The 26,812-nt window shown below is 33.6% G+C and overlaps 1 protein-coding gene across 2 annotated transcripts in view; it reads left to right on the forward strand.

The window, feature by feature from the left end:
* Window positions 1-26,812, forward strand: part of Dync2h1 (dynein cytoplasmic 2 heavy chain 1) — a 334,173-nt gene that overhangs the window by 278,618 nt on the left and 28,743 nt on the right. For both annotated transcript variants that reach the window (XM_026392460.2, XM_026392459.2), the window contains 2 exons: window positions 13,191-13,400; window positions 18,527-18,616. In XM_026392460.2, coding sequence (XP_026248245.2) covers window positions 13,191-13,400; window positions 18,527-18,616 — 300 coding nt within the window. The remainder of the gene's footprint in view (window positions 1-13,190; window positions 13,401-18,526; window positions 18,617-26,812) is intronic.

A 26,812-nucleotide genomic window follows, 5' to 3' on the forward strand; every position in this document is an offset into this window, starting at 1 on the left:
TATTTCAAAAGCAAAATCAATGTTCACAGAGGTGCTGGGTATATCTAATAAATAGAAGTGTACATATTTTGTAAAACATACAGACTCTTCATGGATTAAATGTTATCTTTATTTCTTTAAAGCTTTGGTATAGCAAGCTCTAGTAGTATTTATGACATTAATCATATTCAAGATATTTTATTAGATATGATAGACAAGATATAATTTAGACTTTCATACTTGAAGGTTAAAACTGCATCTTTAATTTTTAGTGTCTATGCTAGTGACCATATCTTTTTTAGGAAAGTAATATGGTATAATATGTAATTTTTTTTATTGTTACATTGTTAAAAATTCACATATTGTGATATTTTAAATTATCAGATGCACCATTTAACATCTCATTTCATGTAGCCTTCTCTGGTATTTGTTTCACATGCTTTATGTAAATAGAATTATGTCTCTCAATAGAATTTATTGAGATAAAAAAAAGAGATGATAATCTTTTATTTTTTTCCTGAACAAGAGTTGAACCAGTAACTAGATTTCTTTGTCCACATTGGTAAGTAAATTTGTGTATCTGTCAGATTTAACTCGTAGACTCATAAGAGCTTAATTTCAAAAAAATGCACTGAAGAGAAATGAAAACCTAGAGTACTAAAATAAAGTTAACAGGAGTGGTAATTTCTTATTTTCTTAAACTAAGAATATCTTTAAAATTGATCATTTCTTCCTCTTCATCTTGTCCAATTTTCTTTCTTTTTTCCCCCTAAGTTGAGGCAAATCCATGATATATAATACTATATTTTTGTATACCTCCATTGGATAAAAGCATTACTCAGTTGTGCTTAGAGGTTTCTTTATGCATTCCCAAAACATCTGAAACTCCATAAATTACATAATTGTTTCAGTAAGTCCTAGGTGAAAAATTTCCCTTGTGATTTGGTACTTAGGAAAGCTTTTTATGCTCCCCATCCCCAAAGAAGTAATTTAAAATGACTCACTTTTTACCTGTGAAGTTTGTCAGCAAAGCAGAAAGAATACCAATTATTTTAACAGATAATTTAATATAGGATATTGTTCACAAAAGTGTTGGAGAGCTGAAAAAACAGAAACTAAACAGGAGTAGCTGATGTTTTCATGAAGTAACTACCTGCCCTAGAACTAGAAGAACAAAATTAACTGTCTGAGGTAATCAGAGAGAAAGACCTCAAAATAGGATATGCCTTTTTATTTGTACATATTTGTTCATATTTTGTTCTTTTTGTTCTAATATTCTACCTCTTGGTATGGATATTTAATTCTGTAATTCTTCCTTATTTTTTTCTTAAATACTGATGACTCTGTTACTGAGTTCCATTTTAAATGTATCCCACAAGTTTTGATATTTATATGTTCATAGCTATTCAGTTTAAAATATATTATCAATTCCACTATGATATTTTATATAACATATTTTTAAATCATTCTCTCTTTCCTGACTACCTTATAGATTTTAACTTTAATCCATAGTAATTGGAAGAAAGGGTCTTAAGACATTGATATTTCAAGATTTGAAACTTGCTTTATGTCATCATTTTTAAACTGTTTTATACTGTGTTTGAAAAGAATGTGTATTCTACTCTTCTTGACTGTTATACTCAAATTGTTCCTAAAATGAAGTTTTTAAAATATTCTATTCAAAACTTTACACTTATTTGATGTTTTTTTGACCATCAAAGTTTTATACAAATTCCTAATGAAACAAACTTTCTTCCTCAGAAATTGAGGGCAACTTCCTGATAACTTTTTTTTTAATGCAGGATTTAAAACAGATATAAACTTCCTTATACTGTGAATAAAAACTTCCTTCTGCTGAAGACAGACACCAAAGGAGTTGAGCTTGACAGGTTCTCTGGATATTTAAATCTGCAGATGCCATTTTCCTGCCTTTTGTCCCACTTTGCTCCCTCTTATAAAAGTTTTCCTCATCCTTGAGTTCTCTGAAAGTGGTGTTTCCAGACCAAAAAAGAAAAAAAAAAGTCTTCTCTATCTTCCTTCAAAGCTGGCTTTGAATATTCATTATAAAGTGATTCTATTTAGCTCTTATGATTTTTGTATTTTCTGATCTTAATAAATCTGTCAGCTTTTAAATTATTATTTTCTAGATATATCTTTACTTATATTTTATCCTCAACTTTCTTGGGTTTTGCTCACTCTTTAACTAGAACATTAAGTCAATTTATATAAATTTGGATTAGTTTATATTAACACACATTTTGTGTTTATTCTTTTTTTCCTTTCTTTGGACTGATTACTAAATAGGATTATTGGTATTGCAAGTGATTGGGAAACCCAGGTCAAACTGGCTGAGGCAAAATAGGGGGTTTTATTGCTTACACAGATGAAGAGATATGAGAATATCCTTGCTTGCTACAAGACACTTGCACAGGTGTCACAAACTGTGGTGCTCATTTGGTAATTGTAGCTATATTTGAATTGTAAATATTACTTGATATGAATTTATTTTTAAGACTATGTAATAATCCAACATGTCATGAATATTCTTTATCTTTTGAGAATATATGGATTATCTATATTTTTATAATTTGAATTATTTTACATTAATTTTTTAAAGTTTTGTGAAGTCTTGTGGAAAATGGATGTTATAGTGCATATCACAATATACTTTGCTGTTTTCTGCTATGTCTAATTTATTGCAGTTTTCTTTACCATTTTTTTTCTCTAGTTTTTTAATCTTTCACTAATGAATAATTATTTGAGACTCTACTATATGTTCTTTTTCTTATTATTATTGCTAGACTTACAGCATTTTATTTGATAACCTCTAGATGGATACTGTTCAGTAGAAACATAATATGTAGCACAAATGAGGGCTATATATGCAATTTTTAATTAAAGCATTATATTTATATATATTTGGGTTTCTTTTGACAACATTTATACCTACAAGGAATTTGATTCAATCCCCATTCCTGCCTTTTCCTCTCTTCCTCCCTCCCAATTTCTCCTTCCTCCACTGATCTTCCTTTCACTTCTTCATTTACTTTTGATTGATGCTGCCTACATATATATAAAGGTGAAATTTCCTTTGGTACATTTATACATGTATATATCATGATTTTGTTAGATTTCTTCCATATTTCTTTCTCTTCTTTCCTCCCTCTTGTTCACCTTCTCCATTGATCTTCCCTTGATCCTTATGATGTTTTTTCCATTTCTCCACTTTCTTCTTTCCCTTATTTTGCTCTAGCTTCCATACATGAAAGAAAACACTTAACCCTTTATTTTTCTGAGTCTGACTTTTTTGTTAGTATGATTTTTATCCATTCCCATTAGCTTGCCAGAAAATGCCATTATTTAATTCTTCTTTATGACTGAGGAAATTTCCATTATGTATATATACCATTTTCTGGATTCATTCATCTATTGATGGGCATATGGGTTGATTCCATAATTTAGCTATTGTGAATTGAACTGCTATAAACATTGTAGTGGCTGTATTACTATTATATATTGATTTTAGATTTTCTCTCATTTTGTAGGCTTTCTCTTCATGTTTTTAATCATTTCCTTTGTTATCCTTTGTTGTACAGGAACTTTTTAATTTTATGGCATTTCACTTATTGATTCTTGTTGAGGAATTTGGTACTTGCACCTTTATGATAGAATATTGACACTGTTTTCTTCTACCAGTTGCAAAGTTTCTGGTCTAATTTCTGATTCTTTAACCCATTTGATTTGATTTTTGTATAGTGTGATATATAGGAATCAAACTTCATTCTACTACATATAGATAGCCTTTTTAACTAATAGGGGTAGGAAAACTGGATATCTTTTCTCTAACATATATTTTTGGCATCTTAGTCAAGTATTAGATGGTTATAAGTATGTGGGTTTGTCTGTGTCTTATTCTGTTCCTTTGTTCTTCATGTCTATTTTGTTGGGAATACCATACTGTTTTTGCAACTATAGCTCTGTAGTGTAATTTGAGATCAGGTATTGTGATGTCTCCTTCATCACTTTTCTTGTTAAGAATTGCCTTGGCTATTAAAAAAAAAAAAGTTTAAATTTACCAAAATAAATAGATTAAAAAATAGGGTATGAAGAGGTGGTCAAAACTATTGGCAAAGATAGATTTTCATTCTTTGTATTTGTTTTTGGCTTTGTAACCCAGAGGTCCAATGCCTTTGTTGTTCTTGCTTAGCTGCCAGCTTTTGTGGCTAGCAGACATACCTTGGTCACAGTATCTCAGCTTCCAGTCCCCTCATGCACTGTAGGCTAGCGCAGTTTAGGTACTGCTAAATTGTGTATTACTGAGGTGCAGGTGTTGCAGAGTTCTAAAGTGGAAATTCCAGTAATTGGGGTTTAATCTAGACCAAACTTTGGAGCTCTAGGTGACTGTTAAAGAGTCGATCCACATGCACTATTGCAGGGGATATGCCAGCCTCTGCAGGATGTCGGATCTCTAGGGTCTCTGGTAAAATCCAGTGTTAGGCATAGGAACAAAACTTTTACAAGTTTCAGCTACTCTGCTATGAATATGAAATACCAGGTATTGGCCTTGGATCACAGATGTTCCTGTATAGCTGCTCTAGCACCAGCAACAATGGTAGCTTTCTCACCAACAATGGGACCTTTCTCTCTTGGGATTCAGAGCCTGAATGGTTCATGCAAAATTTTCTTTGTGCCTATTTTAGTCTCTCTGGTTCAGATGCCTTCCGGGAAGTTTTTTTGGTTCGTTGCTGGGGTTCCTGATCTGCTGTCTCCCATTGGTAGGAGGGGGGAGGACAGTTTTATAGGGAGTGCACTGGGGGCTACTTTCTCTGGTATTGCAAGTGCAGCTAGTGGGCACTTTTTCCCATAGGGCAAGCAGAAACTTTCCCCAGTGATGGGGAGCACCCAACCCAGCTTTCCCAAGTAAGCACTAGCCATTTTTCAAGCCCAGAAGGTTTTCCCTCCCAGGGAATTATTCTTGAATTTGCTTTCACTGATTTGCTTCCCCTACTGACTATTAAAATCAGCCTTCCTCACTAATCCACAGGTTACCCCAAGTCAATTATTTATTTTTTCATTTCTTTGTCACATCATCACCTTTGTGTGCACTGCTCAACTCCCCCGCCCCCCTTTCCACTGTGCTGGTGCTTCTCTAATGTATTATTTCTTATATTCAACTTTCTGACTTAACTCTATAATTTGGGGGGTTTTGTTTTAATACAGTTCGCTATTAATTTTCAGTGAGTTTCCCTAGTTACCCACCTGAGAAGCCATCTTCCCGTTTTATAAGTCTGGTGCTGAGGAGCTTCCGGGATTTGCACCCTTTCTCTAATTGCCATCTTCTTTCCCTACTATGCAATTTTAAATTTTCTAGGACCCACACTTAAAAATGTAGAAACAGATTATATTGATTTGATTATTTTATTGCACATGATATATCCAAAATATTAGTATTGCAGCATTCATATAAAAAGTATGCAATATTTTACATCTTTTTTTGTATTTGATATCCCATGTACATTTTACATTTACTTGGCTAGTTGAATTTTAGTAATTATTGATAGTTACTCAAAATTTTAAAAAGTTTAGTACATCATGCTTTCTGTTTGCTTGGATGATAGATAAATGGAATCTAACTTGAATGTTGTAAGTTTGGGTATTCTTGATTTAAATGATGCATATTTTTCATTATCAAACCTAATAGAATAGCAATAAAATCCAAACTCTAAATAATTTGCTCATTTGCTTGCTAATATTGATGAATGTTTAAAGACCAAATATTATACATTTCTAGGAAGCCTCTTAATGTTAAGAATTCCAGAAAGTTTATAGCCCAAATTTAGTTGATTAAGGTTGGTAATGTGTAAGTATTATTTACCTAATGCTGTCATCCAAAGTTAATTCTATTCAATTTTTGATAATATGATACTTTTTTCTCTCTGAACTCAGTCGACTTTGTAGTTATTTATATACATGTATGTACACTATGTGTGTGAAATCAAAATTTCAATAATATTAATATTTTTATAGAGTAATAGAAATAAAAATAGCACATTTAAGCCCATATCCTAAATTTGATTTCAGGCTAATACAATTTATTTAATGACAATAATCACTATTACATTAGTAAATTATTTATTATGCTAAATGGATAAAATAGGGACAGTGCTGTTGCAGACCATGTGGATATGGCAACCAGTTAAACAAAGAGAAAGGATTTTGACTAGGATTGTAAGACTATATAGAGAAAACTAGGATAACAGTAGGTTAGAGAACAGGACTTCACAGTTGTGTCCTTGACACTTTAAGAAAACTACTGAAAGGGGGCTAGGATTGTGGCTCAGTGGCAGACAACATGTGTGAGGCTCTGGGTTTGATTCTCAGCACCACATATCAATAAATAAAATAGAGCTCCATTGACAATTTAAAAAATATTTCAAAAAGAAAACTACTGCTTGGAGACGTTAGCAACTGGTTGATGGCCATGACTGCATGGTTTATGCCATGATGGTCTACTACCAGAATGTGCTTCTTTGATACAGACCTAAAAGTAAAAGGGCCAAACAGTCCTGGACTGGAACCTCCAAAACTTGTGAGCCAAAATAAGCCTCTTCCTTCTGGACCTCAGATTTTTTCAGTGACTGCAAGCTAGGCCAACCTGCAAGCCACGGGCGGGCGGGTCAGGCCCAGCAACCAGCCAAGTGACTGCAGCTACACGCGCAGGCGGGGAACGCGGACCGGACCCACTAGGACAGGTCCGGCGGACGGCTGAGGGCTAGGCCCGTCCCCTCCCCCAGTGTCTGCAGGTAGGCTGGACTGTGAACACCAGCAGAGCGGTCCCAAAGCCTGCTGAGGGGCGGAACCGGCCCCTCCCCCAGTACCTGCAAGCTAGGCGAACCTGCAACCCATCGGGAGGTTAGGCCCAGCAACCTATGGAGTGACACAGGTGCCCCTGGCGCCTGCTGGGTAGGTTGACCTTTGACCGACCAGCAAAGCAGACCTAGGGCCTGCCAGCATGGTAGACGGATCACACTAATTGGAGGAGGATCGCAGCCACTACCTGCCCTGCAAGGGTGATTTTTCAAATATACAAGAGCAATATAAATAAATAGAGGGGGAAAATATCAAAGACACAACAATTTCACCAAGCAGAAAGAAACGCCAGCAGTATGAAACGACAAGGAAAGAAAGGACCACAGGCAATGCAGGTCAACTCAACTTTAGAAGAGGTAATAGCTGCAACAGATGGAATGTCAGATAGAGAGCTCAGGACATACATGCTTCAGATGATCTGGAGTCTCAAGGAAGACATGAGACAGCAAAATCAGACAATGAAAGATCACATTGACAAACAAATCCAGGAAGTAAAAGATCAATTTCACAGGGAGATAGAGGTAATAAAAAACAAACAAATAGAAATACTAGAAATGCAGGAAACAATAAACCAACTTAAAAACTCAATTGAGAATACTACCAGCAGAGTGGATCACTTAGAAGATAGAACATCAGACAATGAAGACAGAGTATTTCAACTTGAAAAGAACATAGATAGCTCAGCAAGTCTACTAAGAAACCATGAGCAGAACATTCAAGAGCTATGGGATAATATCAAAAGACCAAACTTAAGAGTCATTGGGATACAGGAAGGCACAGAGCTCCAAACCAAAGGATTAAGCAATCTATTCAGTGAAATAATACAAGAAAACTTCCCAGACTTGAAGAATGAGACAGAATCCCAAATCCTAGAAGCCTACAGGACGCCGAATGTGCAAAATCATAAGAGATCCACACCTAGACACATTATAATGAAGATGTCCAACATACAGAATAAGGAGAGAATTTTAAAAGCTACAAGGGAAAGGAAGCAGATTACATTTAGGGGTAAACCAATCAGAATAACAGCTGATCTCTCAACACAGACTCTAAAAGCTAGAAGATCCTGGAATAACATATTTCAAACGCTTAAAGAAAATGGATTCCAACCAAGAATCCTGTATCCGGCGAAATTAAGCTTCAGGTTAGAAGATGAAATTAAAACCTTCCACGATAAACAAAAGTTAAAAGAATTCGCAGCTAGAAAACCATCTCTTCAAAAAATCCTTGGCAAAACATTACAGGAAGAGGAAATGGAAAATAACATTGATAACCAACAATGGGAGGTAGGACAGTAAAGGGGGGAAAGTAGTCAAAGAGGATAACAAATCAGGTTTAGTAACATCAATAAACAAATATGGATAGAAGAACAAACCATATCTCAATAATAACCCTAAATGTTAATGGCTTAAACTCACCAATTAAGAGACACAGGCTAGTAGAATGGATCACAAAACAAGACCCAACAATATGCTGTCTACAGGAGACGCATTTGATAGGAAAAGATGTACATAGACTGAAGGTGAAAGGTTGGGAAAAATCATATCACTCATATGGACCACGGAAACAAGCAGGAGTGTCCATACTCATATCTAATAAAATAGATTTCAAGCCAAAGCTAATCAAAAGGGATAAAGAAGGACACTTCATACTGCTCAAGGGAACCATACACCAACAAGACATAACAATCATAAATATATATGCCCCAAATAATGGTGCAGCTTTGTTCATCAAGCAAACTCTTCTCAAGTTCAAGAGTCTAATAGACCACCATACAGTAATCATGGGAGACTTCAACACACCTCTCTGACCACTGGACAGATCTTCCAAACAAAAGTTAAATAAGGAAACTATAGAACTCAATAACACAATTAACAACCTAGACTTAATTGACATATATAGACTATACCACCCAACATCAAGTTGCACATGGAACCTTCTCAAAAATAGACCATATACTATGTCACAGGGCAACTCTTAGACAATACAAAGAGGTAGAGATAATACCATGCATCTTGTCTGATCATAATGGAATGAAACTGAAAATCAATGATAAAAGAAGAAAGGAAAAATCAAACATCACCTGGAGAATGAACAATAGGTTGCTGAGTGATCAATGGGTTTTAGAAGACATCAAGGAGGAAATTTAAAAATTCCTAGAGTTAAATGAAAACACAGACACAACATATCGGAATCTATGGGACACATTGAAAGCAGTTCTAAGAGGAAAATTCATTGCTTGGAGTTCATTCCTCAAAAAAAAAAAAAAACCAACAAATAAATGATCTCATACTTCATCTCAAAATCCTAGAAAAAGAAGAGCAAAACAACAGCAAAAGAAGTAGAAGGCAAGAAATAATTAAAATCAGAGCTGAAATTAATGAAATTGAAACAAAAGAAACAATTGAAAAAATTGAAAAAACTAAAAGTTGGTTCTTTGAAAAAATAAATAAAATTGACAGACCCTTAGCCATGCTAACGAAGAGAAGAAGAGAGAGAACCCAAATTACTAGCATACGGGATGAAAAAGGCAATATCACAACAGACACTTCAGAAATACAGAAGATAATCAGAAATTACTTTGAATCCTTATACTCCAATAAAATAGAAGATAGTGAAGGCATAGATAAATTCCTTGAGTCTTATGATCTGCCCAGATTGAGCCAGGAGGATATAGACAACCTAAACAGACCAATAACAATAGAGGAAATAGAAGAAACCATCAAAAGACTACCAACTAAGAAAAGCCCAGGACCAGATGGGTATACAGCAGAGTTTTACAAAACCTTTAAAGAGGAACTAACACCAATACTTTTCAAGCTATTTCAGGAAATAGAAAAAGAGGGAGAACTTCCAAATTCATTCTACCAGGCCAACATCACCCTGATTCCGAAACCAGACAAAGACACTTCAAAGAAAGAAAACTACAGACCAATATCTCTAATGAACATTGACGCAAAAATCCTCAATAAAATTCTGGCGAATCGGATTCAAATACATATCAAAAAAATTATACACCATGATCAAGTAGGATTCATCCCTGGGATGCAAGGCTGGTTCAATATACGGAAATCAATAAATGTTATCCACCACATCAATAGACTTAAAAATAAGAACCATATGATCATCTCGATAGATGCAGAAAAAGCTTTCAACAAAGTACAGCATCCCTTTATGTTCAAAACTCTAGAAAAATTAGGGATAACTGGATCATACCTCAACATTGTAAAAGCAATCTATGATAAGCCACAGGCCAGCATCATTCTGAATGGAGAAAAATTGAAGGCATTCCCTCTAAGATCTGGTACAAGACAGGGATGCCCTCTCTCACCACTTCTGTTCAACATAGTCCTGGAAACACTGGCCAGAGCAATTAGGCAGACGAAAGAAATTAAAGGCATAAAAATAGGAAAAGAAGAACTTAAATTATCACTATTTGCAGATGATATGATTCTATACCTAGCAGACCCAAAAGGGTCCACAAAGAAGCTATTAGAGCTAATAAATGAATTCAGCAAAGTGGCAGGATATAAGATCAACACGCATAAATCAAAGGCATTCCTGTATATCAGCGACAAATCCTCTGAAACGGAAATGAGGACAACTACTCCATTCACAATATCCCCCCAAAAAATAAAATACTTGGGAATCAACCTAACAAAAGAGGTGAAAGATTTATACAATGAAAATTACAGAACCCTAAAGAAAGACATAGAAGAAGACCTTAGAAGATGGAAAAATATACCCTGCTCATGGATAGGCAGAACTAGCATCATCAAAATGGCGATATTACCAAAAGTCCTATATAAGTTCAATGCAATGCCAATCAAAATCCCAACAGCATATCTTGTAGAAATCGATAAAAGAATCATGAAATTCATATGGAATAATAAAAGACCCAGAATAGCAAAAACAATACTAAGCAGGAAGTGTGAATCAGGCGGTATAGCGATACCAGACTTCAAACTATACTACAGAGCAATAGTAACAAAAACAGCATGGTACTGGTACCAAAACAGGCGGGTGGACCAATGGTACAGAATAGAGGACACAGTAACCAATCCACAAAACTACAACTATCTTATTTTTGATAAAGGGGCTAAAAGCATGCAATGGAGGAAGGATAGCATCTTCAACAAATGGTGCTGGGAAAACTGGAAATCCATTTGCACCAAAATGAATCTGAATCCCTATCTCTCGCCATGCACAAAAGTTAACTCAAAATGGATCAAGGAGCTTGATATTAAATCAGAGACATGGCATCTGATAGAAGAAAAAGTTGGTTATGATCTACACGCTGTGGGATCGGGCTCCAAATTCCTCAATAGGACACCCATAGCGCTAGAGTTAACAAATAGAATCAACAAATGGGACTTACTCAAACTAAAAAGTTTTTTCTCAGCAAAAGAAACAATAAGAGAGATAAACAGGGAGCCTACATCCTGGGAACAAATCTTTACTCCACACACTTCAGATAGAGCCCTAATAACCAGAATATACAAAGAACTCAAAAAATTAGACAATAAGATAACAAATAACCCAATCAATAAATGGGCCAAGGACCTGAACAGACACTTCTCAGAGGAGGACATACAATCAATCAACAAGTACATGAAAAAATGCTCACCATCGCTAGCAGTCAGAGAAATGCAAATCAAAACTACCCTAAGATACCATCTCACTCCAGTAAGACTGGCAGCCATTAGGAAGTCAAACAACAATAAGTGCTGGAGAGGATGCGGGGAAAAGGGCACTCTTGTTCATTGCTGGTGGGACTGCAAATTGGTGCAGCCAATTTGGAAAGCAGTATGGAGATTTCTTGTAAAGCTGGGAATGGAACCACCATTTGACCTAGCTATTCCCCTTCTCGGTCTATTCCCTAAAGCCCTAACAAGAGCATGCTACAGGGACACTGCTACATCGATGTTCATAGCAGCTCAATTCACGATAGCAAGACTGTGGAACCAGCCTAGATGCCCTTCAATAGATGAATGGATAAAAAAAATGTGGCATTTATATACTATGGAGTATTACTCTGCATTAAAAAATGACAAAATCATAGAATTTGGAGGGAAATGGATGGCATTAGAGCAGATTATGCTAAGTGAAGCTAGTCAATCTTTAAAAAACAAATACCAAATGACTCCTTTGATATAAGGGGAGTAAACAAGGACAGGGTAGGGACGAAGAGCTTGAGAAGAAGATTTACATTAAACAGGGATGAGAGGTGGGAGGGAAAGGGAGTGAGAAGGGAAATTGCATGGAAATGGAAGGCGATCCTCAGGGTTATACAAAATGTCATATAAGAGGAAAGGAGGGGCAAGACAAGATAATACAAATGGAAGAAATGATTTACAGTAGAAGGGGTAGAGAGAGAAAAGGGGAGGGGAGGGGAGGGGAGGGGGGATAGTAGAGAATAGGACAGACAGCAGAATACATCAGACACTAGAAAGGCAATATGTCAATCAATGGAAGGGAAACTGATGTGATACAGCAATTTGTATACGGGGTAAAAGCGGGAGTTCATAATCCACGTGAGTCTACCGTGTAATATGATGTATTAAGAACTATGTAATGTTATGAACGACCAATAAAAAAAAAAAAAGAAAACTACTGAAAGTTTTTTTTTTTATTTTAAAAATAATCATAGAATCATTTAAGCTAATTTAAAATGGCCTTAAGTTTTTCTTAAAAATCTGAGAAACTTACCACAAGAATGGGATGCCAATTAGAATAAGTTATACTCCATTATGTAGAACATGTCAAAATACACTGTCGAGTATATCTAAAAGCACAAATTTTTAAAATGTCAAAAAAATTTTTGAGAAACTCCCCAATTTCAATATACCACATCACACATTTCCCTCTATTAAAGTACAGATATAAAAAAGAAATATAAAGATATAATACTGACTGGTCTTGACCACCAGATGTTTAGTGTAGTTTTCTGCTGCATGTATAGGTAGCTTTCAGATTAAAATATCTGTTTGCATTTTGTATTTAAACCATTATTCTTTTTCTGTTCTCTTTTGGGTGGTGAAGTGTAACTTTCCTGCTCTGCATTTTGGCTTATAGGGTCCTGTTTCTTCTACTATCTTCCTATTGTTACTGACTCCTGCTTCTCATTGTGATTTCCCTTTTACCATTCTCACCCCATATGCCACTTTAAATGTTGGTAAACTCCAAAATTCCTTTTTGTAGTCTTAATAAATTTGCCCATTCATAAAGCAACAGTATTTCAAAACAGTTTTACAACAGAATAAAAGGTTTTAATAACTTTTTAAATGTTTTACTATATCAGTGGTTTGTGCTCTTTTCAGTAAATGACATTTTTCTTTTAGAATTCAAATCTGATTCATCAGAAAGTGTCTCCTCCTAATGATCGGCAAGGATCTCCAATATTATCATTCATCCTTCTAGAACAATATAATGCCATTCGTTTAGTACAAAGTGTGCATCAGTCTCTTGCTGCCCTCAGTAAAGTCATCAGAGGAACTACCTTACTGAGTTCAGAAGTCCAAAAATTGGCAAGTGCTTTATTAAACCAAAAGGTAAGCCAATACTATATGTTTTTATTTCATTATTTAGGTAGGTCTTTATTTGTTGGATTCTTGTGGTTAATAACAGACAACTGAAGTCAAAATGGTTGAAGTCATATGGAAGTTTATTGGCTCAGATAGAGTCTTAGTGGTAGTTAGCATTAAATCAGCTTGATGGAGCTTAAAATTGTCATTAAGGATCTCAGTTTATGCTATCTATCTCTTCTGTATATGTAATGAAATCTATGTTAATTTCACTTTGGAGCAAGTCCTCTCTAAATATGGTGATACACTGCCAACAGAGAGAACACCTTTTTCTTGGTAACTCGAGCAAAAATCTTGGGATATACTTTGATCCAAACCAATTTGTATGTTGTTCCTTTTTCCATACTAATTCTGTGGGCAGGACATGCAAAACTTTCATTTGTGTAGGGGTTCAACCAACAAATACCTATTCCTGGAGGTGGGGATGGGTTCATCTGTAACACATATACTGAGATTAAGTGAGGTATAGCTATCTAGTGAAAATCAGGATATGTTCAGTAGCAGCAGAAGAAATAAACACTTCTAATAAATAATTCGTTCCCTTTAAATGATAGTAAAAAAATCACGCAGTTCAGATTAATTGAAGAGAAACAAAAAAAATTGGAAGGGTGTTTGTAGACTGATTTTTAGTCATTTGGAGAATATGAATTTTACAGCACTTGGTGTCTAGAAAAGATTTCAGTAGGGCAATCAAAAGTTTTTCTTTTCTGCTGTGTAAACTCAATATAAGGAAACTTGTAGTAGTCTGTCTAAATGTCCTGTCTATTTTAATATAAAAATGTAGCCTATCTATAATTTCCTACATCTCTCTACCATTAAGAAGACATGCAACACTCTCCTATTCTCTCATATATATTTATATATTTTTTATGTAGAAATAATACAGAAATAGCTAATAATACAAAATAGCTAAGAATGTGGCCTCCAGAATGTGTCTACAAATTAGTAGGTACATAACCTTAGGGAGTTCTGTGAACATCTCCAAACTGTTTTTCTCACTTGTAAAATAAGGATAATAATGGTACTTACTTCATGTGATTCTTTTGATAGTTAAATTATGGGTAAAGTACTTGGCACATAGCAAACACACTTTTAAAATATTAGTTGTTTTTGTTACTTTGGAGAATTTCATTATAAACAGAACAACTCATGAAGTATTATATGGTAACATTGTGCAAAGTAAGTTTATGGAAGTTGGGATACTTTGTACATCACTTTCAGTAAAAAATAGTTTCAGCCTGGAACCATGGTATTTCAAGAGATTTTATGTGATATAAATAATAAAATAATAGAAAATGTAATTGCCAACTTTGGTTTCTTATTTTGCTTCTACTGTTAACATCTGGGTAAACTTTGGCATAAATACCTGAAAGAAAATAATAACTTTAAATCATTTTCTATGAATCAAATATAATATGGCTTAGATTAGTTCCTTCTGAAAGACAAAGAACTAAAGGGGATTAATTATATGAAAATCCTTTCTTAAGACCAAAATATTTTACAAAGGGTTCATAAAATTTTATTTATTTTTTCCCTTTTCCCTGAACCATTAAGATTTTCTAAATGTTTTCTAATTTGGCTTAGCATTAGGCAATAACAATAGAATCAGATGGCTTATTTCCTAATTAAAATGTGTTTATATAAGATGTGGAGAATTTTAATATGTCATTTATCACCTTCTATATTACACAGGAATAAATACAGCCTTTAAACATAACACTCCCTTTGATATAATTTTATCATTTTTGTGAGAATGAATTTGTTAAAAGCCTTTCAAATGATGAAAAGTTCATTTTGCAAAGATATTTAAACTGTATCATAATAGTATTTATAGAAATAGTTTAAGATGTTTAATAAAACTCAAATTAGAGTAGACTGACTTTCACAAAGACAAGGTGAGTAAAATACTTTGTTTACTTTCTAATGAGTTTTAATGAAATTGAGAATTCAGTACTATCCTATTTCAGAATAAAAATTTAATTTTTTGTTACATTTGAATATGACAGCTTCTGTATTATGTGATACGATTTCATGTTATTTAGGAAATAGATCATTAATTGACATTTTTTAATGTACCTGACATTATTGACAAAGGAATTTTTCTAGAAAGAATTGTGATTCTTTTATTCCTTTGATAATTTCTGGGGTTATGCCTAATCTATTTTTTAATGAAGATACAATAACTTATAATTAATGAAGACATTGTAAAATACTGTTATTCTTTTATATGATAGAACATGGGCTTTATGGTAAATGCAATGGTAACTTACCATTTGTAGATATTAATAGGTTGTATTGCAGTTCTTACAACATTAATTGAATTCTTTTTAAAGGCAATATGTGCAACTCCAGAGGCTGAGGCTGGAGGGTCACAAGTTTAGGTCAGCCTCAGCAAGTAAGTGAGGCCCTATGCAACTTCATGAGACTCTGACTCAAAATTAAAAATTTTTTAAAAACCTGAGGATGTGGCTCAGTGGTAAAGTGCCTCTGGGTTCATTCCTCAGTATCCCTCTTACCAAAAAGGCAAGTAAAGCCAACATATATATTGGCCACACATTTCAACTTTCCTAATCATACTTGTTGGTAACACTACATGGCTTTTTATCTTTTTAAACCAGGGAATCCTTCAAAGTAGAGCAAAATGCTAGTGTCTCCCAAGTTAAAAAAAAAAAAAATCCAAACTACTGGATTTTAACTTTTTGGATCACTGAGCCCTTTAAAAATTGAAATGGATGCAGTTTTAAAATATGCATATTCATAGTTTTATTATATAATTTCAGGAGGAGTAAGAGCTAACATCTTATCTTTCTGTGCTAGGGTCTGCTTTATAGCAGAAGTTTCAGAGTGTGTGGGCAGGTGGATTAAAAAGAAAATCAGGAGACTTTTGAGGTGAACATATTTTCAGTTTGGGATTTTAAGTTTATACAAGTCTAAATACTGGAGATTCAAATGAATGTATAATTGGGAATTGTTTGTCAACTTTTTATGTAGCATAGATGCACATAGCAAGATGTTTAAACATGAGTGCACATGCTTGGTATCTAGTTTGTGTTTCAATGAATAGCTGGCTAATACTATCAAAGATAAAGCAAACTAATGGATTTGACCTCAAGTTTTTTTTTCACCCGAGACAGTTTATTGATTTGTTGCATTAATGCCAGAAATTACTGAGACTAGCTCAGTAATTGTTCAAGTTCTGATTTATATTAGTATTCACATATGCTGAGATGAACAATTACTGTTGAAGCAAAATGCCTTGCATTAATAATCACAGTTACCTAAATTCTATTAAATTCATAGTGTGTTGAATTTGTTTTATTGTTATGATTTATTTAACAGTGTGGTAAGTTATGGAAATTATTGTTAGTTTTATAATGTTTATAGATCAAATTTTAATGTAAACCCTCAGCCCATTTACTGCTGCTCTTGATGCACATTCGTTAAGATTAATAAATTTATATAAATTATTGTGACCACAATGTGTCTACATATGTTCATATCTACACTAAAGAATGGCAAATGATATTGGCGTAAATGAATGTAATATAGAAATAATCCACAAAGTTTTAAACTCTCCAGGAAAGTAAAGGCTTAGAGATTCATTATTGACATTGATATATTCCACATATAGGCATTCAATGTATTTTTATTAGATTTCATTACATGAAATACAATTTACAGATTATCATCTTACATTCTGAATATGTTTGATGATAAACTTATCTTTCTCTCCAAAGCTAATCTTCATTATAAGCATTTTTAATGTGTTCAGGTTTATACATATACTAAGCTAAAGATGCTATGAATTGTCTGTATTTTAAAGACAAATACTGTCTTAATTTGTACTTATGTACCAAAGTATCATGGAACAGGGGGCTCAAACAACAAAAGTTTATTTTTCACAGTTTGGAGGCTGGAAAGGCCTAGATCAAGGTGCTGACAGTTATGGAACAGCAACCTTAAGATTCATTGAAGTCTTATTGTTTAACAGAGGCTCTGCAAAATGTATCCCAATAGTCTTTATGATACTCTTATCTTACATTCTTCCTCCTTTTAAGTCTACAAAGTCCCTTGGGTTTTCACTGACATTCTCTGTTTTCACTTATACTCTTCTGAATGTCCTTCCAGTTCAACCCACCACCCAGTTGTAAAGCCATAGGTTTTTGTTAAGGTAGCATTCTACTTCTAGGTATCAAAATTTATCAGGTAAGTCTTACTGCAGAACAAATTTACCAAATCTTATTTTAAAACCATTTCATTTTAAATGCTTATTTTTAGCTTAAAAATCTGAAATCTGGGTAGGGTTTGAGAGAGAAAACTTGTCTCATTCACACAGTCACTAATATGGTTGGTAAGTCTTCACTGGTACAGAGCTGGGAGCCTTTATTGATATACATGTGAGCCTCTCCAAGAACATTTAGGCTTCATGAAAGATGACTGAGTCTCAAAAGAAAAGAAATATAAGCAACAGTTACTTATAGCTTAGATAGACCTGGAAATTAGCACAGCATCACTTCCAGTTGGACCAATGAGTTACTGGGCAATTATTCGAGGAGAGGAACTTAAATCTCAAGTCTCAATAGAGGCATTAAGGGATTTAGGTTCTTGTTTTATAATCACAACTATTTTAAATTCAAAGCATAATTGTGATCTTTATCTACCATATATTTTAGAAGGTTTATTTCACTCCTCCAATGAGACTAGATGTTTTCTAAGGCCCCTTTCTACACTAAGTCTGGTTATTATATAATTTTCATTGTTGATATATTCTAGATAGAAGTAGTTTCTCAACTATATAATCACAGTATTTTGGGTTGATGCTTTCTCTGTTATTATCACACTTCAGGAAAATGATTTTAAGAATTTTATTTTTTGAAGAAATTTTCCTTAAGAATTCTCCTTTTAAGGAAATGTATTAACTTATTCTATGTCATTTTATTTTAATGAAATCAAGGAAAACAGAAATATTAATGAGAAGGAATCATGATATGTATAATGTGAATTATGTTAAATTTTATCCCCATCACAGTAATGTTGAAGGTCTTTTATATGTAATATACATAAAGTTAATTTTGGCCCCTTTTAAATTCCAGTGTCCCCTCACATGGCAGAACAAGTGGGAAGGCCCAGAAGATCCCTTACAGTACCTTAGAGGTCTTGTAACTCGTGCCCTTGCAATACAGGTAAGACTAAATTATTTAGTAATTAATAATTGCATGAGTGTATGACCATTGTATTATACAACCTTTTTGCTAATAACTATGAGACTGACATGATTTTGTATATAAACCATCAGATATTTTCATATTCTGCCATTTTTATTACTTACTATTGCGCCTGGTTTGAACCTCTGATATAAACACATCATTCTTTGATAACAAGCATATTTCACTCTTGCACTAGGCTTTTCAGTCACTTCATGGATAGTATTCTACTTCATCATGCTCTTTCCTGATCCTGGAATGCACGGTATATAACTTTAACCATTCTCTTTCCACCTTTCCAGTATCCTAACTCACTTTTCTTCCCTCTTCATCCTTTCTGGAAATCTTTGAACTTGGGGCAGTCTCTGTTCATATACAGACTGCTGATCTCTGCTAGTGGCATGGGAGATGAGAAATGTTTAGATGTGAAATGTATTAGATGGGCCCTGAGCATTGCTTCCATATTCCATTGTAATGTTTTAAACTTCACTACTTTCCTGAAGATTCCATTTTGTCACAGACTTGGCTTTAGAAAAAATTCAAGCTGTGGGGTATGAGTGCTTAAAAATTCCTACCCTTCTCTCCCATCTACAAATTTGTTCAGTGTTACACTCCTCATCTTTGTTCATGTTTATATTAGAAGTTGACCTGCTATCCAAGACTCAATGTAGGTGATTCCTTATCTCTTTAGAAAACTTCCAGAGGGTCTTTCCTTGTTCTTCTCTTTTTTCATCTTTCCAAGTCTTTTCATTCAGTTTGCCAGCCTACAAGTAGGACTCATTTGAAGATATGAGGATGCATTCAAAATGTTTGTTTGCTTTCTGTTCTCTAGGCTGTAGGATTATTGGAGAAAAGGTAATAGAGTAGAAAATGAAAATTATCAGGTAGAGAAGAATCATGCAGTGCCTTTCCCTCTCTCTTGTCTGCTGAGTATGTACCTGGAAATACTCTATCAATGCTGGAAGAATGGAAGGAAAAAAGGATGGAGAAGGGGAAGAGGGAAGGACAAATACTGTCATTTTAGAAAAATATTGGAATGCTCTGACACTCTTTGTATGTTATAATGGCATAGTTGTGATAAATTCATATATTTCTCAGTGTTATTTGCTTTAGATTATTTTCATAAAGAACTTGTGTTTCTTCTATTTGCTAAAAATAGTGGCTCATATTATACTATGTATGTAAGTACACTCAATTTTGTTGTCTTATATTGTTAATACTGAAGTTAATATCCTTTGAAGCAGTTTTACATGAATTATTGTAATTGGCACAACTATTTAAAGTAAGTATATTGAAGACTGGCCACAAAAACTGAACACTTTTCCCCTTTATTTTTCTTCAAAGCTTTATAGGCATTTAATCTTAATTGTAATGATAAATTTTCAAGAAGTTTCAGGCTTGATCATAGTTTACCCATCTTTCCAACCAGGGAGTAGATAATATTTCTCACTTTCATCATCTCTTTGGGATATTTTGTGTATTTTGTTTTTCTGGGCTAAACTTGTTTTCATTTGTAAATGTAGAAAAATGTCCACCTCCCTAAAGTGACCTTTAATGTTTGGGATTTGCATTCCATCTTTCAATGACCTGTGATTCTATTGTTTTCACTTACGCCTTCTCTATTTCACAGAAAAATATCCAGAGCAGCTTGTGATGGTTAGAGAACAATGTAGCTCCCTAGTTGAAAAGGGTGGGTACCTGTCATGGTGGTGTGGCAGGGAGAATAAGAAGTACTACTTGCAAGGTTCTTTGAAAATGGCAGCTGTGGCTTTTTATAAAAGTGTATGAACACATTGAATACAAATAAATACATGCAGATTGAGCCCAGGTCCATGCAAAATTTAAGACCTCAAAACCTTGCAATTTGTCATAGAACACCAGTATGAAGAGAACAAGCAACTGAAAATATTATATGTAGTGCTAGTTTATTATAGGGATTTTATGTAAATAAGCTAAGACAAGGGTCAAGAATGGCATTCCTTCATTCAGACAAAAAAAAAATTAAACTGGCACTATATGCTAGGCCATGTGAAATGTTAGATATAATGATTACTGAAAAGATATTTTTTCTGCCTCAAATTTTTTATATTTCTTACATTCGTCCACTTTGGCATCTAAAAAATTTATAAATGTGATTAATGCTTTTCTGATGCTAAACACTATGAAACTGATAATGTCAAGGGGTAAACATGAGAGACATATATCTTGTCCCAAAGAAGCTATCCTTATAGCTTATCAGAAAAGGTAGCATTGAATAAACAACAGAATAAGGAAGTCAGTACTCTGGGAACAAAGAGCCATAGTGCTTAACCTAAAGAGATTCAAGGAAGTGACACTGCAGGTGAGAACTTTGTAGGAACAACTCAGGTGAACAGAAGGAAGAATGTGGCAGATAGAAGGAAAGTCATAGTCAAGAATAAGCCTTGTGGTTTCAAGAAACTAAAAAAGCAGAGTAAAGAAGGAGGGGGGTATTAAGTGATTAGCCTAGAGAATAGTAAAGGGTAAGTCATGCTGCTATATTAAATTATATTTGATCCTATAGGCAAAAGATACCCATTGTAGAATTTTATTTTTTCATTATAAATTTTTAATTTTTAAAATTTGTTCTTTTTAGTTATATATGACAGTATAATGTATTTTGACATATCATGCATACATGGAGTATAACTTCCCATTTTTGTGGTTATATATGATATGGAGTTATAAGTCTTTTACTTATTGATTTGTAGGAGTTCTTTAAACATTATGAACATGAGTCCTTTGCCAGATACCCGTATTAAAGATAAATTCTCCCACTTTGTGGCTTACCTGTTCACTTGCAATGATGTCTTAATGAATAGAAGTTCTGAATTTTAATGAAATCCTATTAATATATTTGTTTCTTTTTTGGTTAGTACACCCTTCCTCTGACTCCTACTATTAGAAACCTTTGATTATGACATGAATATACTCTGTTTCTTCTAGAATCCTCATTTTTTCTTTTCTTTTCACATTTAGATCTACATCCATCCCAAATTACTTTTTGTGTATGGTGGGAAATAGGGATCACATTTTTTTCTCACCTCCACATAGATGTCTAATTCCTCCAGTAAGGCAGGGACTGTAGGGTGAGTTCAGAGGAGTACTTAGACACAAAATCTAAGGGTCACTGGAAAACACAGTAATCAAGACAATATTTAATTCAGTATTATTAAAAATTCAAGGCCAGGCATGGTGGTGCACAACTATAATCCCAGTCACTTGGGAGGTTGAGACAGGAATATCACAAGTTTGAAGCCAGCCTGGGCAAATTAGTGAGACTCTATCTCAAAACAAAATAAAAGAGGACTAGGGCAATAGCTCAGTTGGTAGAGTGCTTTGCTCACATGCACAAAGCCCTGGGTTCAATCCCCAGCACAACATACACAAAAATAATTAAATAAAAATAAAAGGACTGAGGATATAGCACTCTATCCCATCCCTTTCCTCTAGCACTATCTATTGAAAAGATCAGCATTTTCTCATTGAGTTACATTGGTGACACTGTCATAAATCTGGTAAATGTATATGTGTTGATCTATTTGAGGACTTTTTTTTCTTAGATTGGTCTTTATCTTTTTACCAAAACCTCCCTGTCTTCAATAATGTAGCTTTGTAGTGTCTTGATATTTACTCCTATAAGTCTTCCAACTTTGATCTTTTTTAATAGGTCTGGCATTTCCATAAACATTTTGGTCTTATTAATTGTCACACATAGCATGTAGGGGATTTTGATTGAGTTGTACTGAATTTATAGTTCAGATTAGGGATAACTGACATCCTAAAAATGAGTTTTCCAGTTCATGAATGTGTTCGTCTTGTTTATGTACTCCTTGATTTCTCTCAGTAATATTTAGTTGTCAATAGATGGTTTCTGTATATAGCAAATGATTTTTTATCTTTATTTTTATTTATTTTTCCCCTGCTGTTTTTTTTTATTGTTGGTCGTTCAAAACATTACATAGTTCTTGACATATCATATTTCACACTTTGATTCAAGTGGGTTATGAACTCCCATTTTTACCCCGTATACAGATTGCAGAATCACATCGGTTACACATCCCCCGATTTACATATTGCCATACTAGTGTCTGTTGTATTCTGCTGCCTTTCCTATCCTCTACTAAAGAAGGAAGTCACATCAGGATTTTTTATGTTATTTCTAATTAGTTATACCTGACAGTAGAATGCATTTTGACACATCATGCATAAATGGAGTGTACCTTCTCATTTGACTGGTTGTACATGATGTAGAGTTACACAGGTCGTGTAATCATGTATGCATATAGGGTAATAATGTCTGATGCATTTTACTATCATGCATTTTACTATCATTCCTACCCCTATGCCCACTCCCCTCTGTCTAGTCCACTCAGTTGCATTCCTATATATCAGCAATGAATCTACTGAAAGAGAAATTAGGAAAACTGTCCTACTCATAATAGTTCTCAAAAAAATAAAATATTTGGGAGTCAATGTAACAAAAGAGGTGAAAGACCTCTACAAGGAAAACTACAGAACTCTGAAAAAGAAATTGAAAAAGCCCTTAAAACATGAAAAGATCTCTCATGCTCTTGGACAAAATTAACATTGTCAAAATGGTCATACTACCAAAAGTTCTATACAGATTTAATGCAATCCCTATTAAAATCCCAATGACATTCTTCATAGAAATAGAAAAATCAATCATGAAATTCATTTGGAAAAATAAGAGACCCAGAATAGCCAAAGCAATCCTTAGCAAGAAAAGTGAAGCAAGAGGCATCACAATTACCAGACCTTAAACTATACTACAGAGCTATGCTAACAAAAATGGCATAGTATTGACACCAAAACAGAGACGTAGACCAATGGTACAGAATAGAAAACAGAGACAAACCCACATAAATAGTTATCTCATACTAGACAAAGCCACCAAAAGCATACATTGGAGATAAGATAGCCTCTTCAACAAATGGTGCTGGGAAAACTGGAAATCCATATGTGGCAAAGTGAAATTGAACCCCTGTTTCTCACCCTGCACAAAATTCAACTGATTGGTTCTTACATCAGCAGTCTCAAATGTTCTGGTTGAAGTGTAAGCCATATTATACCATTCCTTTCCTGAAACTATCCCCATAATTAGTCATCTCATTCAGAGTATCAAAATTCTTATTTAAAATAAGGCCCATCCCCTCTAATTTCCTCTCCTAGTTTTTAATCTCATTTGCTGTTCCTTTCTACTGGCCCCTTGCTATTCAGTGAGCAAATCTGTAACACTCCCTTACTGGGCCTTTATTCTTGCAGTTTCCTGCTTGGAATGCTATCCCCCATGATACCTACAAGAAAGCTTCCTTATCTCCTTCAAGTCTATGCTCAGATGTCAACTTTGCATTTTCCTTCCCTCACCATCTTGTTTTAAGTTATAGTCTCTGACAGTTCTTCTTCTCTTTGCCTTCTTTGTTTTCTCCATGGCCTATATCTCCATTGAGTATTCTGTGTATTTTACTTATTTATGTTTTAAATTTTCTAATATTCCTCCACTAAAATGGGAGATCCAAGTATGTAGTTCACATTAGCAGACTTTTCAATAAGTAACTGTTGAGTAAAAATGTTTCAATCAACTATAGGGTTAATCTCAAGTACACTGACATGTCTATGCTTCCCAATCATCACAATTTATCTCCCTAAGATATATTCTTTACTATCCAGGATATGTTTGAGATTTTTTTTACTTCTATCTAAATCTACTCAATAAACATTTTGGTTTAACATTTGAGGATTTATTTGCTCTTACAATCTAAAATGTTCAAAGTGTTTTTTATTCATTTTTGAGGTGTCTTCTATATTTTGGAAGGTTTTGTCATACCTTACATTCCTGGAAAAGAATATTCTTAATTTTCCTAACTTATCTCAGTAACTCATAGTCTTTGATATAGTGTTTTATACACATTAAGTATTCACTATAATTATTCATAGGAAGGCTTGTAAAACTGAAACTGAAAAAGACTGTGTGGCTCTAAAATTTTTAGCATCCCTCTTTTTAGATATCATACTCAGCTAGAATTGTGAGAGTATATATATATATATATATATATATATATATATATATGTGTGTGTGTGTGTGTGTGTGTGTGTGTGTGTGTGTGTATTCATTCATTCATTCACTCAGTGAATATTTACTGACATTGTTCTAAGTGCTGGAAATAATAGTGGGAAAACAGGAATAATATGTTAGTGAAAGATATAGATAATAAACTTATCAATATTAGAATGGCATCAAAATATTTTGGCCCAAATCTTGAAATCTAAGGTTAATATACAGCCAGGTTTTAAGCTGAATTATCACCATTATAGAATGAATTTGAAGTGTAGATATTAAATTTTATCCATTGAAATATAGCTATTACTATAGCAGTTATATTGTAAAATTTTAAGAGTCAAGTTTTATACTGGGATAATAATTCCATAGCATTATCAACTAATAAATCCTTTTAATGGTCAACTATCTTGCATATTTGAAATACTAAACAGTAGTCTGTAGTGATCTACAGTTTTATAGAAGCAATCCTACAAAATATGCTATTTGTATTCTTTGCAAAAGATAAGTCTTGGTTCTAGAAATGTGACAATTTACAGCATAATTAGCTTTCAAGATGTCAGAATTTCTCCTGAGTTTCTATTTGCACCACAACCTTCATCACATCATACAAATGTTAGCAGCTACTGTAGTAAAAACAAAAACAAACAAACAAAAAAACATACAAAGAATACTTAACTCTATAACAAGTTCAGTTTTTTGAGAAATCAGATTCCATCAAACAATTTCCCTTGCAAGTAACCAATGATCATTCTTTAGTGCTGTTTGCTATGTTGGTACTCCAACTTGCAAAGTCATGTTTCAAGGCTTTTCTTGGTTAAAGTAGCCATTTCTTACTAGATAGAGGCCTTCATTACATCTTGTTTTAACATTGTTTATTAACAAAGACAGTTGTGAAAAATCTTGTATGTCATGTAGTTCTGTCTTTTGTAAGGAAAAATGGTTGACATTTTCTCTGTCATGGTCAAGTATGTTATATCAGATACTGTAAGATTTCTGAACACATAATGGAAGATGTTTTTTGAATAAAACTTCCTGTGTTTGTGACTCCTAAACCAAATATAGCTTCCACATTTATGGTATGGTCCATGATAATTGCATAATACTTTATTTATTTTTCATTCTGTAATACATCTGATTTATTTATTTTTCATTCTGTAATACTTCTTCTATCAGATCTTTTTTTTCAACTATTTGCAACTAAAAATCTCTTCATATACAAAGAAAGTAATTATTGGTTTAATTAAGTTACCTGTGGTTACACTTTAAAAGGGCTTTAATTGTGTATGCCTTGTATTTGTGTGTTGTGGACAATATTGAGGTAGACTTTTGACTTAGACTATTGAGTAGTTGATTTAATAATACTAGCAATAATAATTTTGGAAAACATTTTCAGTAATATATTTACTAGAGTCTTAAACTTAAGGTCTTTAGGCAATCTCAGAACTTTTTAATTCATCTCCTAAAAATTATTGGCCATCTGCATCAATGATTTTGTCAAGTCTTTTTTTTTGTGACCTTCATAGTATCAAAACCATAAAAGGAATTTTTGAAGTGAGAAAATAAAGAAAAATTAGGTATTTCAAATATTTATTCTCTATTTTTTAATTTTATGCTCATATTGAAGTGATTTACTTTGAATTCTTTTATAAGTGATATATTTTTTTCCTCCTTGAGAAATTTTGAAGTGGTAAAGTTGATAATCCATTGTTTTATCCTCATAATATGGGAAGTATTCTGAAATAGTACTTCCTCTTGGAGGACTCATGGTTTAATAGAACTGAATAGCTTACAATTTAATGTTATTTTTCATTAATGTCATTTAATGTTTCAAATGTTGGTATGTCAAATAATTCTATGAAAATCTGGATTTCACTATAATATAACATTATGTATAATATTTGACATTTATAAAAATATGTATGTCATTGATATATATAAAATAAGTTGTTATAAATTTATCATAATTATAAAAATGCCGCAGTCTGGCTGGGCACAATTCAGGAGCCACTTGTCAAAAGAAACGAACTTTATTTTTAGAACAAAACAGGCCAAACAAAACAGCTCCTCAGGAAAAA

The sequence above is a fragment of the Urocitellus parryii genome, chromosome 4, assembly GCF_045843805.1.
Source record: "Urocitellus parryii isolate mUroPar1 chromosome 4, mUroPar1.hap1, whole genome shotgun sequence".
Taxonomy (NCBI): domain Eukaryota; kingdom Metazoa; phylum Chordata; class Mammalia; order Rodentia; family Sciuridae; genus Urocitellus; species Urocitellus parryii.